General features: G+C 32.2%; 1 protein-coding gene and 1 non-coding gene across 2 annotated transcripts in view; both read right to left on the reverse strand.

Moving 5' to 3' along the window:
- The window catches only part of ham (hamlet), a 125924-nt gene that overhangs the window by 51633 nt on the left and 53497 nt on the right, over nucleotides 1-20794 (reverse strand). The window contains exons 3-4 of the mRNA XM_088238714.1: nucleotides 14000-14128; nucleotides 11620-11743 (exon numbers count right to left, since the gene is read on the reverse strand). Coding sequence (XP_088094840.1) covers nucleotides 11620-11743; nucleotides 14000-14128 — 253 coding nt within the window. The remainder of the gene's footprint in view (nucleotides 1-11619; nucleotides 11744-13999; nucleotides 14129-20794) is intronic.
- Nucleotides 15701-15771, reverse strand: TRNAG-GCC (transfer RNA glycine (anticodon GCC)). The gene has a single exon. It is a non-coding gene; the product is annotated as a tRNA-Gly (tRNA).

Here is a 20794-nt window from a genome sequence, read left to right on the forward strand (position 1 = left end):
ACATTCCGTTATTTTCAAATTTGAAATAAATTAAATGAAATCTATTGTATTCTATTATTTTATTTATAACTAGAAGTAATAAATTGTTAAAATATTACAACTAAACGAAAAACTAAAACAAGCAAACAAATGCAACTGCAATAGTTTATTGGCTACGGTTAAAGTATTTGTTCACTGATATCCATAACACATTCTATCAAGATCTTAAAAAAACTTAAGATCCGGATACGGCGAGATTGTACAACGCGCAATGTTCAATCCACGTCGGATTTCCGATCGTAAAAAAGCATATGACGGAACTTGCAATCTAACCGCACAGGCTTCAGAGTAGAAAATAATCATTCAATAAATCATTTGAGAAGAATGATTTTTATAATGTCTTTCACTGATGCAACATTGTTTTTTTCTCTACCACAAAGGTATTCATGATTATTTATTTAGATTCGTTTCTTTTTATAACATGATCAGTTTTATTTGTAGCATTACCGTATTCAAAGTAGTGTTTAGCTTGTATTTTGTATGTACATACATAAAATGGAAAAAGTTTATTGCGTAAATTCATTTTTATAATAATTTATACGTGAGTGAAAGTAAAGTATTCTTGACACTATCTGCTATTCCATTCAAATTAAGATGACTATAATGTCATATACAGACGTAATAAATGTATTCCAATAACGAATCTTAGTTTTTTTTCATTTTTTTGCCGTCTATTTTCTCCCTCCCTGCTTTTTTCGAAGAATTAAAGCTTTACTAATGAGTTACTTTGTACTTTTTATAATTAAAAAATTAAAGTCATATCGTCATAATCGTAGAAAAACGATGCATCTGACTTTCTTCAATTTTACATAAGAACTGTTTTATATCACAACTCGACAAAAACAAAAGTATATCCTTTAATAATTGGTTTACGTATATATTTTTTTCACATCTGGAATTCGAAGCCTTTGTAAAACCTTTTTAAGATTAAATATAAAAGAAAGTCAATGTCGCATTTTTTGCACATTCGTCGTTGTTCTATGACCACGACAATATATATGTATCAACATTTTCAGACGAATCAACTCAATTCAATTCATTCAAAACTTCCTTATTTAATATTGGCGTTCTACGTGGTGTAGTGAAACACTTAAATCACACACGGAAAGTTTTGGGTTCGATTCCCGGTGAGAACACATAAAAATTCATGGGATTTTTCGTCTGGTTGTTATGTGATGTAATTCAGTAATTGGGCATAACAGTAATTGGGCATAAAAAAAAAATTAAATGTCTTCAAAAAAGTAACGCTAGTGTTTTCTCTACATGATAACTCGGTGGAATTAAAGTATATTTTGCATTAGGTTTTCTCATTTACTTACTTTTTTAAAGTAAAGTTGTTTTTTTTATACTATTTTATAGACAAAACATTATCATGACGTACAGTATAAAAATTTACGACAAAATATAAAGTTTTAACCCAATTAGTTCATATTTACCTTTGTAGATAAAATTAAGGTTAAACTATTAATAGTAGATACTACTCGTATCAGGGCAGGGCCCTGATTACAATGTGGACTTAACGGAGTTATCCTTAATATTATTAATAAAGTAAAATTTATTTTTCCTTACGGAAATTTGTAAATATTAATGAAAAGTTGAAGTATCTTTGTTGGTAACTTATTATTTAAACATGTTTGAAATAAATATATATTAATATCCTTTTTGTCGATCAGAAAACTCAATTGAAATTAATGGACCGTTGAAAATAACTCTTTTGACTTCACATTGTAATGCGAGCCTGTTTTTTTTTAAATATTCAATAACCAATATATAAATTATAACATCGATACACAAATTCAATTGATTGCACGTTCTCAACTCTGGCTGATATTAAATCCAATTCTACAATACTCAACATGATTTACATATATTTTAATGCACTTTTCTTTACTGTTCGAAACACTTTCATCAAATTTAAGTAACAATGAGATTTTTAGGTGCATTCAGTTTAGTTTTGAGAAAAACACTCATTTATTTTAGAAGGGGGCATGTTTGTGATTTTACGTTTTAAAAGTTCACTTACATTGTTTGTGAAAGATTGCATAGCAATTTCAGTAAGTAGAATAAAAAACCTAGAACCATATTATGACAATCACTCGCGTTTTTTTGTCAATACAATTTTCAAATAATTTTAGATATTATTGGTATCTAATAGGGAATCAAATGTTTTTTTGGGCTTAAACATTTTTAAAGAAAAAATAAAGCGCAACTTCACTGTAATTTTTAGTTGTAAAAAAAGCAACGTAGTAGGTTATTATCGTACGCACTCATTATGTAAGAACAATTTAACTTAGTTATGTGCAGATAGCAGCTAGTCCACAATTTAAAAAAATATGAGACATTGATGTTATCGGGTGTAGTAAGGTCAATTGTATGTTCTGCTAAAAACAGCCAGACCGGTTTCATAAAAAAAAATTGTATTAATCACCTTCTGAAACTGGTAGCGATATGGCCTATTGTTTTTAAAAGTACTTGCTTAGGGTAAGTGTTCACCAGATGACGCTGCGCGCCGTGTCGTCACGCTTTGATTGCGTCATATAATGTTTTGATCGGTATCTCATTGACGCCATTCCACCCATCCAAACGGGAACACGCAGAAATAACAGGGATACGGGAAAATCTTCGAATAAATAAAACGTTTTTTTAGTATATTAGATACAAATATTCTGTAGTAACTCCGATATTTTTATATTAGTTACAAATCATATAAAATGGTATGGGAAAAGGTGGGAAAATGGAACCTGCGTTTAATATGGAACCCCTTTGTTTTACCAAAAACACTAACGGACATTAGACTACGAAACGGACAATTTAAATTAAACCGTTTGAATTCTCGATCTCAATTGGTGTTTTATTCAATTTAAAATGAATTATTTTAAGTAATAAATTACGACTGTATTTAAAAAAAATAAATTATTTATTTATTATGATTATGTGTAATTGTATAAAATACATACAAATGTGAGTACAAGTAATTTTGTGAAAGCATGATTTACCCATGTGGGTAGAGTGTCATCAAAAAGCGTCTGGATTTTATAACAATGTTTTGTTTTTGAAATGGTTTTGTTTATTAGTTAAAATATAACTAGATGTTCAAATTTTATTTGCACAACTATCTTAAATAAATATGAGGCATGACCATTTACAAGTGGACGATATTGTTTTGGCTTAAATCGACTACTGTCTTCGTGTATAATAATGTATATAAATAAATATGAGCGTCCTTATAATTTACCAAAATATATAACTTTTGGTGGCCATTTTCAACAAGTTTTATATAACTCACTATTAGAAAATTGAAATCAAGTTGGGGTAGAGTGGGGTATGAAACTCGAGCCTCTGGCCTGTGAGTCCGCAAAACTAGCCACGGGACCACAACCCTATTTTATTTTCTTTATTTTTGAAACCAACACAGTCATAGTTATAAACAATACAAAAAGAATAACAATAAAAAACAAGACCAATTACGGGTTTCATATAGGAGCGAAAATATTTAAAAAAAAAACAAAATGTAAAATTTGTAGGACAAAACATTGTTCCGAGACTTTGTCACCGAAATAGACGGGCAGGCTATTGTGAACGTGCACGGGCGGGACCTTGTGTCAATATCGATTTGATCGACGTAAACGTGTAGCTCCCGCTCATTTTTTCTACTTTCAACTAAAATGGCGGCAGACTTTTTTTATTTTTACTATTTTATTTCTTTGGTTTTTTTTATTTGGTACGTTCTTTAGCTATTTCAATACAACTTGGCATAAAATAAACCGTATTTTTCGTGAACTCGCTCCTAATAAACGCGTCATGTGTGAACTGCGGCTGAATTTTCGTATTGTCCCAGCGTTCTGATCTGTGCTTTGGGGACTGTTCACGTAGCTGAGACAGGACAATATTGTAATTTTATTGTATTGTCCACATGTAAACAATACTCTACATAAACATGATTAAATATTTAATATTGAATCATAAATATAAGAACGTTTTAAAACTAAACGATGTATTAAAGTAGTTTTTGAAACAGAAGCACGTAGATTCATGTACATTTTGAAACGAAACAATGAATTGTTGATATTTTAACAAGTAATAACTGATTAAAATACAATTAAATAATCATTAAAGTTCTTAATTAAAGCAATGATTGCGAAGAAATCATTTGTTTTCAAATCTACTAAAAAATGTAAAATAGTGGTTAGGTGCCTTTTAATATTGACGTACTCAAATATCAATAAAAACTAAATATCTTTAAAAAAATTACAACTACCCATAATTTATTTTATTTCAAAGCTGTGTTTTCTTTATACATACGTTCGTATTTCGTTTAAATATTGTTTTCTTTTTTTCCAATTTATTTATTTTCGAGGGGGCTTTAAAGTAAACATTATTTGATTTCCATTCGGTTTCCCTAAAATTTATTTTAAATTTAAGGTTGCGAAGGAACGAGAATATATTTTTTAACATCCCTTGACTGCTTTATTTGTATCAATCGTTTCCATCCGCACTGCTTTATGTGGAACGGGGCAAAAGCCAAACGGTCGCTTCAACCCTCCTGCCAACCCCCTCATTGCCATGTTATGTGTGTTATTATTGGGGTAGGTGCATTGTAATAACATCTAGGGGTAGTAATTGTCTAAGGTAACCTGAGCTCGAATTATATTCAATGGTAATTGTTGAAAACAGTTAAAAGAAAAATTAAAAATATCTAACATTAATAATGGTAACGGTATCTCGGGTTCGATTCCCGGCGCAATCAAAATAAGATTGTTTGCCTTGTGGTGTATGGTCAGCGAGTTTGTCTATCATGAAAGAGATCTCGGTTTCGATTCCTGCCATGGTTGATACGAAATATTTATTTTAAAACGTGTTTTTACGCTGGAATATTTCATAGTCCCTAGACTGATACCTGATGCGTAAATACTGCTCATCTTACCTCAATACAAAAAAAAGATCAAGATACACAGCGATAGCGATAGGTGCACCAATGCAATGGCCTATGCACCATTAGATGCGGAAAAGAAATTATGATGATGTCTCGAGTTCGATTCCCGGTGCTTAGGGCAGTGCATTGGTACACTAGATGCAGCGTACACTGCCGTTCCAAGCAAGAAGACAGTTACAAACGTTTTTAAAGTTTTGAGGAAATTGTGGATTTTTACGTATTTGGTATTTTTTGACAACAAATCATTTTTAAAAACTTTAGATGCATTTTTGACAATAGGTTGTTTAGAAATCACCAACAATCACATTTTTTAATGTTTGCTTGATACAGCCTTTAAGTTTGGAAAGGCAGTATAACAATCCGCTGTTACATGAAGGTAAGGGGATCAGCCTTACACTTTAATTGCCAATCCAGGTACGTGAAATATTGCAGTGTATAACCACCTTCCTAATCAATATTTCATGACGACCTTCCTAGGAATCGAACCTGGGGCTTTAAGGTTGATAGGCAAACGCGCTACCCACTACACTGCGAGGCGGATTTATCTCCACTCGATTACCTTATTCAGGACTTTTACCTGAGAGTAACCATCGAGCTGAAAGCACCTGTTCAGGATTCTGTATCTATTTCCCTTGTAAAACTGTATAATTTATCTTATATTGTATTTAATTCTATTAAAAAATACCATATTTACAAATAAACCCGAATTATATGCCAATTATAGTTTTACAAATAAATATAAGTTAATGTAAATATATATATTTTTTTAATAATTTTAAATCGTACCCGTGAAAAGCCACTACTCCGTATTATCCACTTATAAAACCATAAAATAAAACAGTTATGATTTTTTTTTGTTGACTCTTTCTTAAAAAATCCTTTCATCAGCGGTTGCACACGGAGTAACCCCACACCAGCGTTTCTTCTTTTCTTTTTTCAAACAAGATAAAGTAAATATAATATAATATGAAAGTATACAAAAAAAGTTCAGCATCTAAAACCTTTTTAATGGGTATAGTTAAATTAAATTATAGCTATTATTTGCAATTAAGTTTCTAGCATTTTCTTTATTGTTGTTTAGAGTGAGGAAATATATGTCGAACTAAATATATTTGTATTCAGAAAAACTAAATATTTATTTCGTCCCTATGCATCATTCGTAGAAGTATGCAGATTTTTAGGGAGTCAACAAAAACAAGATAAAAATCTGTTTATTTCTTTTTATAAACTTTTGTCATTCGATTCACCGCAATAAATAGGCACCTACATGATTTTGACTTATTCATTCGAAAAAATAATCCCCATCCGCCCAATTTAATAATTATAACCCTTTCGCGGCGCGTGACTGACTGAACAGAGCGCTATTGCGATTTTCTTATCTTTGTCAGATCGAAGGGGTTAACTGAATGTTCCACTACCCTTATCATTGTGGAGATTTATTATATTTAATGATTTGCATCAACTAAACCGCTTACTCACCAAACCCGCTGGGACAGATGTTAGATTTGAGTTATACAATCATTTCAAATTGGCGCCATAGTACGCGAGAATTATTTTTTTTAAATTAAAACATTTACTTTATATTAAAGTATTCACGCATTTTTTTTCAAATTAAATATAAGCTAATTACTCTCTAGGGAGTGAAATTCAACATTGTCTAAAAATTCGATAATACTAAAAAATAATGTTGGTTCAACTAACAGGTATAAGAGGAAGTACAAAAATTTAAAAAATGGTTTCAGGCATTGCCAAGTAGGTGAAATAATTGAGTCAGGTCAATCTTGCCTACATCAAAAAATGTTTCAGCTCTATTATAATACATCTAAAAAGTAAACAGATGAAAGAGTTGAGCCCACTGTAGACGATCTGCTACATACCGATAATCGGAGTATAAATGTGATTTCAAATATTTTATCACTAGCCTTTATAATTTATTCAAAAAATTGCCACTATGGAAAAATTGATCGATATGTAACAAAAAGTCAGTTGCACGTGTTCTGTCAGACGTGTAATTAAGCTAAAGTCCAAATGGTGATTTCTTTTTTTTTTTTAATTCGAATTGTTTCCTCAAAGTACTCAAATAAAAGTAAAATAAAGATTGGATAAAAAAAATGTTAATAAAAAAGGTTATTTTATGGTTTTTTTGTATTTTTGTATTTTTAAACCTTTTATGCCAGATGTATCATATTGTCTACATAACTAAAATTTGAAAATAAAACTGTTTTTTTAACATTATTTTACGTCCATAAAAAAACATACACAAGTATATTTTTTTAGTTAAAATTAGATCAATTTGGCACTGAAGGGTGAAGTAGAATGTTGAATGTTTTTTTTTAAATATATATTTGGACCCCTGTGTTTAGTAGCCTTACGTGTCATGTACAAAGCTAAGGTACTCGGAAAAAATCGTTTTTGTTTGTCTTAGAAATGGGATGTTCGATCACTGATTTTGGTTTATTACCTTTATGAGTCCAATCACCATTGTTGCAAAGTCCAAGAACAATGGCGCGTGATAACTATTTTTAACGACAGTGTGGATATTTGTTAAGGATATTCCATCTTTCCTGCGTTCTGCTTCAAGATTATGTCGTTATAAACTGATAAATGGGCACTGAAATAACAGATGTTCGATACGCTGTGAAGAAATATTATCGCATGGACAAAAGTCATCATTCCTTAATTTAAACGTATGTAGGTAACTTCTCATAGCTCCGTGTCCGGTAAAAATTTGAGTCGTTTCGAAAGTACTTTGGTGATGACAAATGCTGAATGTTACACAGTGTGTAAAGTGACCAATTTAACCACCCAATGACAGGTCGTAAGCCCTCTAAATACCTGACTAATATATTCTCTTCTCTAAAATATTTTCCCTCTCTTTTGCAATAAATTTCAATATTTATACCTACATATTACAAAAGACAAGGAAAATCATCCATTTTTCTTTAATTTATCGATGTTTTTTAAAAAAGTAAAAGAGTTTCTTCTTCTTATTAAAAATCCCTTTATTTCAATTTAGTTTTCAATTCGTGTCTACAAACATTTCGACATGTGCAAAATATCTTTGGTAAGGTTTTATTTTCCCTGCATGTGAAATAACGAATAAAATTACAAATCAAAATTGGGGTTAAAATGCCGCCAGGTGATTTTCTCAATTAGGAACATACACCCTCACCTTTGCTCCCTCGAATGACTTTTGAATTTGATTTTCGAGTTCAGGAATCAGAACGACAAACCAATACAATCCCTCTCTAAACGGTCACGAAATGTTTCGACCAGTAGTATCTACAAGTTTCGCGGGTTGTATCGGACGATTTCAGGTAAAATTGGGGACAAACTTATACAGGGGAAGGAAAGCCACACGCGCCAACCGGAAGTAAAATGGCCGACGCTGCGGAAGTAGCCATCGGATGGATAAAAATCCCCTTTTGTAGTAAGAACGTTTGTCTGCGAACTTTTTTCTAGGGTGAATATCACAGTTTGTTTTTTTTTGTAGATTTAATACGGTTACCAATTATTCTGATTTTTTTCAGTATTTGACGGGAAAGAATGACTTACTTTAGAATTTTAAGGTCATTTAATTTTAATTTTTAGTTACATTGCGAACATAACAGAGTATTCAAGTCATTCTCAATGCATTACAAAATATACACAGCAGATTTATTAAATAGAAAAGAGAAAAAAAAAAGTCATTTAAAATGGAAATACATATATTACAATTGGGAAATTGCTTTCCTAAGAGAAATCCCACCGTCATGAAATATATCGATATCCGAGGCAATACAATTGAATAACACATCATCATCATCGTAATTTTCTTATTCGTATCCGTACCCAGTGGTGTAAGGTGATCTGTTTTACGTTTCAGTTTCGTCTAGGGACAGTGAAATTTTACAGTGTCAAAACACAATTTAAACAAATATTTTTTGTCGGCCCGGCAAAGGATCGTACCCGGGAACTCAAGAATGTTAGGCGAACGCGCCAACTACTACTCTTATTCCCAATCGATATATTTTGTTTAGTATTTTTACCTAGATTAGCCATCAAGTCAAAAACGTTCGTCAAGGATTATGTTTCTATTTCACAAACAGAACTGTTGATACTAAGTTGCTACATGTCGTTTGGTAACTTTTTCCTTTCCAGCGCCGATATAAACCAATTTTTTTTTGTACATATTGGCAGTTCAGCAGCTATCTGCTCTCGGTTCATCAACTTGTAATGACAATGCGCAATGTTACTCTAACTTTTATTTTCAGTAGCCAGTAAAGTAATGCAGACTACAATAATTTTCAATTATTGTCAAATAAATAAATTAATTAATACACAACAAAAAATATAACCAAAAATGCAAGATACATTCATAACGAGTTATAAATGAATTATAAAATGAAGCAAAAATAAAATAAATACTTGACTTAATAATTAAAAAAGAAAATTTGTAGTGTGAACAAAATAAAAGCAGGAGGTATTCATTTGCAAAAAAATTATGTACGGCAACAATAATTTTAAGATATGAATGTTTTTCGCGATTTATTTGTGTACTTTGGCTGAAGATGTCCATTAGAGGGTGAAAGCGCTAATTGGTCAAACAAATAAGTGGAAGTATACCTAGTATTTTTAATTAGTAACTTAAATGTAAATATAGGTTATTACATCATTGTAATAGGTACTGTCTACAAATCCATAGGCCTATTATAAATTCTGTCAGATGTACAGATCTGGTGACTTCCAAAAAGAATTTCAAGGCTTTTCAAAAGTTTTGTTATCATTTCGGCAAATTGATCATGTCCAATCAATTTAATCCCAGTCAGTGAAGAATTCACTTCCCTCTCTTCTCAATCCAATGAAGTACAAATTATGTACTTCTGGATTTCTTTCATTCAGCACAAAGATGCTAAGGCTACCAGATTTCAGAGAGCTCCTACGGGCAGCTTTTCTCGTTTGACAAAGAGCAAATTTTCCGTGTATGTGGAAGTCTTATGTCCTCAGATGCAGTGTGCGGTATGTGGTGGGCAAGCTGTCTACAAATGCAAGTTATTACTTTGCACACTGCGTCACATTCACTTTCCTACCTATGTTTATGAAATCTATATGACATATTTATCAATTGTCTACAAAGATTTGAATTTACACGAAGTATTGTGAAAATTGACCACATAAACGTTTTTTAGCAACTTTGTTTGGGTGCTTTGTCATTTTTTCTCTTCTTGCTTTGAATATATTGAATTTTTATTTTTCAAGAGCACGTAAGTACTTGATTTTTGTATTCACCGTGTACAGATTATTTTTAAAATAATTCTAGCAGATGGGGAGGGGGTCAGCACACGAGCACACCCCCGTTCAGTACATTATAATAACGATATTTGTGTGGGAAAAGATTATTATGAGTGAATAAACCAAAGGTGACTTTACCCGCTGTCCACCCCATAATATAACCCCCAAAATAACCAGATTTTTAATTCCATTACAAAAATCTATGAAAGATAAGTAATTCGTCTTTAATGAAATGTAATTTATTTGTTTAGATGGTTGTACAAATAAAATTTGAACACCTAGTTATAGCTTGAGTAATAATCAATGTGATTTTCCTCAAGCCTGTGTGTTCTGTGATGTAATTCACCACTGTAATGGGGCCTCTTGGCCTGTTGTGGTGCAAAAACAAAAATGAAAACAATATTTACAAAAATAATTTCAAAAACAAAACATTGTTATAGAATCCAGACTCTTTCCGATGACACTCTACCTATATAGATGTTTGGTTTTAACAAAAGTCATCGCCATCCCACGAAACGACGCGATAGACTCAGCATCCCTAATATCTTTAGGCAACTCATTAAACATCTTAAATTCTTTATGATACAGATTGTTTTGAGTTGCCTGGATTCTTGTTTTGGGGAGCCTGAAACCTTCACCTTCCCTCGTAGGATAGCGATAAATTTCTTAATTACGCTGAACATCACTAAACATGTATTTGGGCATAATAAAAAAAATCTTTCTGAAACACTCTAAAAATGAAACAATTGTCATTGTGTAATAAATGTATGTACCTTTTAATATGTTTCTTAATATCGTAAGTAAATCTCGAATTGGTTAATTACATTATAAAAATCCCTCTGCTTAATTCCTCTAATTCTTTTCATCATCCCCATCTTCCAAGTTCGGTTCACAAAACAAAAAAGATGTGAACACAAAAATAGAAATGTTATTTTCTTCTAGCCTGAGCCCTGTCTTATAATCGACTACTGTAATGGGGCCTTCTGGACTATTGTAATGCAAAATTAATGTAAATATAAATATAATTAAAAAATAGAGCTGCTTATCCATATGATTTTTCTTACTTATGACTAAACTAGTTCACCTACTAGGCAACGCCTGAAAGTACTTTTATACTAAATTTTTACGCGTCACTTATTTTTTTTCCGCTGAATCAACAATCGGACTCACGGACCAAAGGTCCCTTGTTCAAATCCCACTGTACCCCAACTTGATACCCATTTTCTAATAGTGAGTTATTTAAAACTCGTTGAAAATGGCCCTCAAAATTAAATATTTGCGTAAACGGGATTGGTAAACGGGTATTTGGGAACGCAAATATATATATATATATTTTATGTTGACAAAAAAGTGTCAGCGAAACAGTTTTTTCTTACCGGCATCTCTGTCCTGACGATCATCTTGAGGAGCTTGGAGCAGCTCCTGCAGAAGAAGAGGATCCCTCGGTCCCAGCACCAGCTCGGCCCCCACAGGAATGTCTCGAGAAACAGAATACCATAGCTGAAAATAAAACAAAGTATTCTCATGTTACTCCCAAAAATTCAACCGACTGAAAAGTATTTTTCCCACTTTTATATTACAGTTTTTATTTTTTTGTTTCTCCGTGCGAGTTCGAATAAATGTTCGACAATGGAGTTAAATGTGCACTTTTTGAGTTACCTGAAAACGAGAAGTTTCCCACACGTATTACATTAACGCGCAATACTTGCACGCAATGTTTGTAAGAAGCGCACTCAGCGGGCATAACGTGTGACGTCAAAATGACGTGCCGCCAACTGCGAGCTGTTTTATATGAGCTTGTTTTTAAACCCAATAATTAACGATTAAAACTTGTTTTTTATTCATTTATAGTTTTATCATTAGAATCGTAAAAATCCGCTTTAAATAAAAAATATAATTTCAACGTTCTTCCCGCTTCGTGAAAATACCCTATAAAAAAACTTGAAATAATGGTCGTTCAATTTACTATGCAAGATCCAAATAAACCAGTTTTAAGTACGGTAAGTATCTATGCAGAATTATGTAAAAAAATGTTATCTAATTCACTAGTAAGATTGCAAAAAGCCACTAAAATAATGTAATTCGTAAGAATTTCAGCGGAATTAAATTGTTGCTTGGGTCATAAAAAAACCCCCTCAATGTAATACTACTTATAGTTGTCTGTTCTCTATCCGCATCCAGAGGTGCATAGGACACTTCTTTGGTACGCCAAAAGCAGCGTAGCTTAATTGAAGCCTTGAAAAACCTCAAATGTCATAAACCAACATTTTTTCCTGCAGTGTTTGAATTGAATTCTACGATTTTACTATTGTTTTGATATGTTTTAATGAAATAAAATCCAAAATATACTTTAAGTGCACTAAAATAATCGTATTTTTTTAAATATTGTATGTGTATTTAAATATTAAATAAAATGTTTGTGAGACATGGCAGTTTTTAGATAATATTTGAACCTTTGTGGTTTTTTGTGCAAACTAAACAAACTGCTAAAAACCCATCTAATCGTATATCCCGAATATTTTTGAACTGTCAAACAATGAGTGAAAGTGGCGATACATAGTAGTAGAAATGCTAATTAAATGATATTTTAGTTCATTCATAAAATATTGAATGGGCAATTGCTCTTTTCATTCATGTGGGAAATCGCTGTTTTCACAAAAACACCATACTTTTATAGTGAATTTGAAGTATCTACGATTTTATTTTTTTTAATTGAAAAAACGATTGTATGGACGCATAGACAGAGAATAATAAAATTTTGGAAATTTGATGTTTTTAGAACGTGGTCTTAATTATTTGTAATATAAAGTGGATAAAAACGATCACTATGGTCAAAAAATATTATCAACAATGTTTTGACTAATTCAAAATGTTTGCTGACGGGCTGAATTTCCTCCCTAGGGAGTTATTTAGGTCTAAACTTGTTGCAATAGAGAGGGAAAACACTTTTTGAGAAGGGAATATGGAAGTCTAGGCATTTTCAGGGCTTATGACCTGTCACTGGCTGGTTTAAGTGGCCACTTTACACACTGTGTAACATTCACCATTCTGCCTATTTTATAATTTCCTCAACTTTTCCATCTGTTCAATTTTGTGGAGTAAAAGAGCTGAAACCTTTATCATGTGAGTGAGATTCATCCGGCTGAACCAATTCACCTACTAGGCAACGCCTGAACAGTTTTCCAGTTTTAGAAAGTATAAAAATTACAAAATTGTTTAGGTTGCAACAAATTTAGAAAAAACGTTATCTTCTAAAACATGTTTTTCATTTCTGTAGAAACATCTGCTGATTTAGAATCTAGAATCTAGACATAGATACATTATATTTTAGCTTTATTATGGCTTCATCTCATGAGACTGCAGATTATATAAAATTTGAGCTATTATTTAGTTTTGAACCAATCAGATGGCCATATTGAAATATAAATAGATAATAACATATATACACGCTTCATGAATCACATATGCTCAACCATTCGTAAAGTTGAACGTTATAATAATAATATGTAAAAAAAGTAAATAAGAGTAACAATGAAGCTTCTTCGATACGCTCATTAGCACAATATAAAAATCAAAAAAAAAATCTACCTTAGCAAAGTTTTGAGTAAAAAGGCATTCAGTATTTAAACACTCGAAATAACTTTATTAACTTGTTATTAATGCTTTTTTAGTATGTGGTTAAAAATTGTTAGCATTTTGTTTTTGCGACGCGAACGGTGTATTCTGAATTCAGAATTCTAATTTCTAATATCTCACCTGTCCGGCCAATAAGATGTGCTGCAAATTGACCTCATGGCTGTGATTGGATGAGCGGACGAACTTCAGCCAATTAGATGGCTCGTGTGATGCTTCCAGCCAACCGCGGACTCCCGTTCCGGCAATTACCTGTCAACACACGATGATTCAATTAATAATTCATTAATATTTATGGGTATTACATAAATATTCATAAAATAAACTATTTTTCAAAGTTTGTTTTATACAAATACGTATACCTATAACGATGACTCTGTTATATATTTACATAGGTAGATACGAACATAAAAGTAGCTACCAAGACGTTGGTATCTGTGGGCAACCAGCTTACTAAATTCACTCAATTTGCATTTGTAGTTGCAGACCCTATGGAAATGTCTCTCACCTGGGGTGGTATTATGAACGCAAAAGCGCGGGTAGAAAATGCATTTTTAACGAGTTCTTACGTACTAAATACACGCTCCGAACGCTCTCGTGCCCGTAGAAAACACTTTTATCTAGCGTATTTTGTATGTAAACACACGAGATAAAAGTCTTTCTTCGGCCGCGAGAGTGTTTGGAATAGCAGCCCTGGGCCCTGATTACAATGAAAAGTTAATATTTATCTTCAATTTTATCTGCAAAGTAAAATTAAGTTTTCTGTATAAAAAGCAGAATATGCGTACATTTTTTTCTTATAAAATTGTTCAATTGTATGTTAACGACGAAGATACTCTGAATGTTTGTATATTTATACTCATTTTCGTTTACAAATATCGGTTTTTCTTCATTGACAGTCGAACATAACTCTGTTAAATTTCAATTGTAATCGGGGCCCTGGGCCCGGATAACAATGAAAAGTAAACATTTATCTTCAATTTTATCTATAAAGTCAAATTAAGTTTTCCGTATGGAAAATAGAATAAGTATGTTTACAATTTTCATTTCACAAGTTACCGACGAAGATACTTTTAATTTTCATACAAAGATTTGGTAATTTTTGTATATAAATATCGATGCTACTTTATACCGTTTTGATATGTACCGATGAACATAACGTTTATAATGGCCCTGACGTAGGTTCCTGCAAAACTGTACGAGTGAAATGATGTTTCAAAAAAATATTATGACAAACTTATGATCACTCAGATATAATATTTATAAAATTGTTTCGTCGATACACAATTATAGGTAATTTAATTTTTTTTTTTAAAAAAGAGAAATACTCGAGTTCTTATTTTTTAGTCAATTATTGAAATTTTCAGACTATTTCCTATAATCATAAATAACTTGCGCTGGAAAAATGAAAATCGAGTTGTGGTAGAGTGGGATTTGAACATTGGACATTTGGCCCATGAGTCCACAATTCTACCACGGGGCCACAACCCGGTTAAAACATGATATTATAATTTAATTAGAAACAAATATAAATTTTAAACGCTTATAATGTGAACACTAAACGATTTTTTGTGGACTCCGTGGGAATGTAATATGAAATTATGAAGTATGTTTTCTAAATAAAGCTTAAAAATAAGATAAATGAATAAAGATACGTACGGTTGGTGAAGGTAATAATACAGTGCCATAAGAACCACCGTGTGTGGTAAGAAGTTGAAAAAATATAATAAACAAAGCGTAAATAAAATATAATTGATAACTATGTTTTTATTTACATTTAAAATTGATCAGACTAAAAATATACATGTAAAGCCAAAAATAGATTGCATCGGCCGGGAATCGAACCCGGGCCGCCCGCGTGGCAGGCGAGCATTCTACCACTGAACCACCGATGCATGAAATCTCTGTGTAAATGTACTTTAACAAAAACGGCTGTTTATCCAAAAATACATTCAAATTGTTTGTTGTATTATTACATTGTCGTCGAATAAAAGAATCAAGTTAAGTAAAATAAACAATCGAAACGATAAGTATAAAAATGATTTAAAAAATATAGTGTTACTAGTGCCACCTGTGCAAGATTAAGGTAACTATAGAACTGAGCTTGAAGTACATAAGTAATGCGAGTAAATATGGTTTGAATACCGGATACCTTGGATACTTTTGGCTAAAATAACAGATGGCGCTAATATTCAATGTTTAAAAATTGTTATGAAAAATATTTTGTAATTGATACCAAAATTATTTGTAGTTAGTTTAAATAATTCAAAATATTATCAGTCTAAGACGTAATCGATATCGATACCTAACATGAAATTTTATTGCGTCTAAATTTTTTTGACCAAAAATAAAAGTTTATAATTCAAATAAATTGTTAATCGCTCGTAAGATATATTTTCGGCTTAAATAAATTAGGGTAATATAGGTAATAATTATCAAGATATTCTTTATTTGAGCGTCATTTTTTTGTTACGTTTAAGACCCACATAATTGTTTTTAATTATTATATCTTCCTTATGATAATAATTTACTTAGCCAAAAATAAGAAAAAATACGTACATAATTTATGCTTTTCTGGATGTTGTTATTATAAAATATAATCAGACCTAATAATGTTGTTCAAGTGTTTGAATGAACTTACACAAGTGCAATGTCCAAAAAAAGTACAAAAGAATTCAATTTCCTGCTATCTTAATACAGTCCATTCATATTTTTTTTCTGGCGAAACCCGAGAAGACTCGAACCATCCGAATGTCTTTCAAAGGTACCAGGTCAGTGTCTCATTGTTAAGTGACAATCAAACTCGAACCGCAGATAACGTCTAGGAAATTGCAGCATCCAACTGGAGGTTAGCCGCTAAACGGGCGTTCAGAACACGAGAATTAAAATGCTGGGGTGGAGCGAACCGTTCGTACCGGAAATATTTCGCACCCACACAATGGGACTTGTCCCTTTCTTGGGAATATATCCGAATGCACATTGAATTACGTTAATATAATAGAGGACATCCTCCAGCCTAACATTTGATATTTTCGTGGGCCCTAAAATAATCAGCCAACTGCAAAACAGATTTTAACAAGGCGAAACCACTTTGTAAAAAGCTAATATGGAAATCCGTATTTTTGGTAACTAACTCACAACTTTACATAAACACACATATTTGTTTAAATACAAAGGTTATATATTTTCAAGGATACAAAATTAACAATTTATGTATTACATAAACGTAAATTTTACTTTACATCTAGACAAACGCGATTAATAATATATAAATATATAGTTATGCAATGTCTCGTAGCAGTCTCCTGCAATGGTCTCTAAGATAATAAACAACAATATAAATTCTGAATTTTCGAACGATTTATTCTGAATTTACAGACAAAAATAAATAAATTACATGACTTTCAAAAGCTTTGGCAGTTGCAGGATAAAAAGTAAGGATTAAAAGCGTACCTAAGTTAATCCATTTTTATATTGGGTTTGTTTTGTTTTTGTTTTATAAAACAAAAAGAAAAATAAAACAGAACTTTGGACTATGCAACTCATTTTGTTTGTTTGATGAAAAAATACTTTTCATCAACTTAAACTTCAACTCGCCTTATAATCATTTGTCAAGCATTATTAACTTAAGAAATTTTAGTTTTTACCGTAGATGGGTGTTTAAAACTTTATATTCCTGACAATATTTTTTTGGTCAAAATTGGTCCTCTTTTTTATGATTAGCTTACGAGTTATACTGAATTCCGCATATTTGGCATTAATCTTTTTGATGGTCTACGATTTGCACAAACAAATTTGTGATTTTTTTTATTTGCATACAAAAATCCCTTTAGTTTTTACCATTATTTGAAATGATGAAGACGTATAATTAAATATGAATATTACAAACGCGTGACATTCTACATGACATTTCAATTCGAAGGCTTTCCTTTCATATCTTTCTCTCATAAACATTTTCATGTATATCGTGATTCGCTATCTCTATTTTAACTAATCGTTGAGGGAAAAGCAATATTTCTTTTCATCTAAAATGGAGCTAGGAAATGTATTAAGTGTCAATTTATTAAAATTCAACGGTGGATGTGGGCAAATTAATTATCAAATTATTACTTTTTATTTAAATAATCCCTTTTTGAAATATAAAGGCCTGTTAATGGCTAGACTTTCATATTTCCATCTCTAAAATGTCCATCTCTGTTGTAATTTATTATTCTTTATGCGAAATTTTATTTTATTTTAATAATAAAAAAAAAAACAAATCAATATTTATAACGATTTTAAAATTATGTGGACAAATAGGCAACAACTTTGTACTTAAATAGAAATGTATAAATTCAACAATTAACCTTTTTTCGCCGTGCCTCCAGTGGCGATTACACGTAAAATCATAAAGGATTTTCGCAGACCCACGCCACCTGTTAAATCTACGAAATACTAAAAGAATTTGAGGCTTCACTGATTTCTTCCAAGCGAGAAATCCAATATCCCTCGCTACCCAGGATCTTTGATACACCAGTGCGGCGACCATTGGTCTGCCTAAGAAATTCTGACCGTAATTTTACGCTGACTGACATTAGATATACAGTGGTGCCTCGCATAACGAACGCCTCGCACAGCGAACGCTGCACACAACGAACTTCCTTTTCGTTCATTTCACGATTCATACAACGAACTTCGCTTCACACAACGAACTTCGCTTCACACAACGAAGTCGCCCACTTCACACGATCACTGCCGATTTATTGCATCCTTCCGCGCAGGCAGTCGTTAGTCACTGAGCAGTACGCTTAACTTACGCACGTGTCGCAGCAATCGTTGAAGAGGATGTAGAGGAGCTTATTGAGGAACACAAAGAAGAGCTGGCAACTGAAGAGCTCCAAACACTTCTGGCCCAACAACAGGACAATGCTCAAAGGGAAGCGTCATCTGATAACGAGGAGCAACAATCAAACAATCAACCAATTCCAACTGCTGACATCAAGAACATCCTGGTCAAATGGAAAGCAGTTCAGGAGTTTACCAATGCCCACTATCCGGATTCCGCTGAAGCAAACAGGATCAACGACCTGTACTCCGATACTCTTGTCCGTTATTTCCGGCAGATGTTGAAGAAAAGAGAGAAACAAACGACTTTGGACAGGTTTTTCACTGCACCATCGGCCAAAAAGCGGAAAATGGATGAAGATGTGCAAGATTCGATTATTTCTTAAAATTAAAAAATGTGTGTTTTTTTCATTATGTTTTTAGATGTATCTAAATAAAAATAATAACAAAAAATTTATCTTTTTTTTATGTCATCTTACCATATTTTATGCTACAGAACGAATTATTTTTTTTAACATGTATTGTTATGGGAAAACGCGTTTCACATAACGAACTTTTCGCATAACGAACTTGCTCCTGGAACGAATTAAGTTCGTTGTGTGAGGCACCACTGTATTTATACTAATACGAGACATACGAGTAAGACAAACCGAAAAACGTATTTTAAAACTGTAAAATGTTTTGTATGTTTTTTTTTGTTGTTTCGTATTTTATTATTTTTTTGTTGACGATTCAATTATTGGCCTATTTTTAGTCAGAGATAAATAAATGCGGTTTAAAAGTTACGGATGGGATGCGTTGTTAGTTTTCTCTTTGTCCGGGCGTATGAAGAATAATTTCGGTGTGTGAAATAGATGCAGAACCAGACTCTATAGCAGCTCTAAGTTACGAAAACAGGAATGAGGAAATCGAGTGGAGATGAGTCCCCCTCGTAGTGTAGTGGTCGGCGGATTCAGTTACCTATTTCCCGGTTGCGATTCATGGCAGGGTAGACTTGAAATATTGATTTTAAAGGTGGTTTTGCACTGCAGTATTGAGTAAAAGCGTAAGTAAAAATTAAATATATAAAAAATATTAGAAAAAAGAAGTACATATGTTTGGAATTTGCTACAGTGTGCAATGGTGACACTTGTGGAAATATTAGACATAAAAAATGTAAAATAGGAGCGAAGGTTTTCACGGTCACTGTTTTCAATGTGTGAAACAAAACAAAACACACATTTTACCCTGAAAATGGCTCCTGCAATGGTAGCCACGGACACGGAATCACCCAAAATAGAAACATATTGATAAAAAAATGTGTTTATCTTAAACACATTTATTGATGGAAGGCGAGAAATTAATTATTATATTTTGTTATTCATAATATTGTAAAGCAAATTGAAGTTTGAATTTAGACTATTTACCGCATTGCCTTGTCGTTTCATCTTTGTAAACTTCAGATGGAGGAACCTGAGCCATCGGACCTTTACGCTTCTTTTGTACTATCTCAGCTGTGTATCTAATTCGTAACATCGCAAAATCATTTGTATTATTTGTTAAAGGTAATGTTATGGTTATTTTTGTGGTATGTATCAAATCAGATACACAACGCAATAAGGGTTAATGAAGAATAATATAATTTTATGTGATGTATTTAAATAAATACATTACATAATATTAAATAGATAGTTGTAAAAAATACTTATCAACTAGTTACAACTTCAACTTACATCATTCTCAATATGTACAAAAATAATTTGACTTACAATATTACAAGTTATTTGACGAATATTTAGTATTTGCGTATATTCATACGAAATAATTTATGCTTTATGATATTTAGGAAACTCTGTATTAGTGTAGGCACAGTTTACCAAACGTGTATCGCTTGACACCTCCATTGAGCGGTGTCCCGCTGTGAGCATTGATAACTCCCGAAATTTCGACAAAGCTTCGTTCAAGTAAAGCCCGCGCGGATAAGGGAGGTAGCTGTGAGTGTCACTTCGGTAGGTACGGGGAGCCGCCGCAGTTGTGACGCCACGCTTCATACCGTCGAAGTTAGGCACTAAACCTCAAGTCCTTACTTTAGCCGAGACTAGAAAAGGTAGATTT

The sequence above is a fragment of the Micrasema longulum genome, unplaced genomic scaffold (genome assembly GCF_059751315.1).
Source record: "Micrasema longulum isolate JH-2025_06_02 unplaced genomic scaffold, ASM5975131v1 h1tg000112l, whole genome shotgun sequence".
Taxonomy (NCBI): Eukaryota; Metazoa; Arthropoda; class Insecta; order Trichoptera; family Brachycentridae; genus Micrasema; species Micrasema longulum.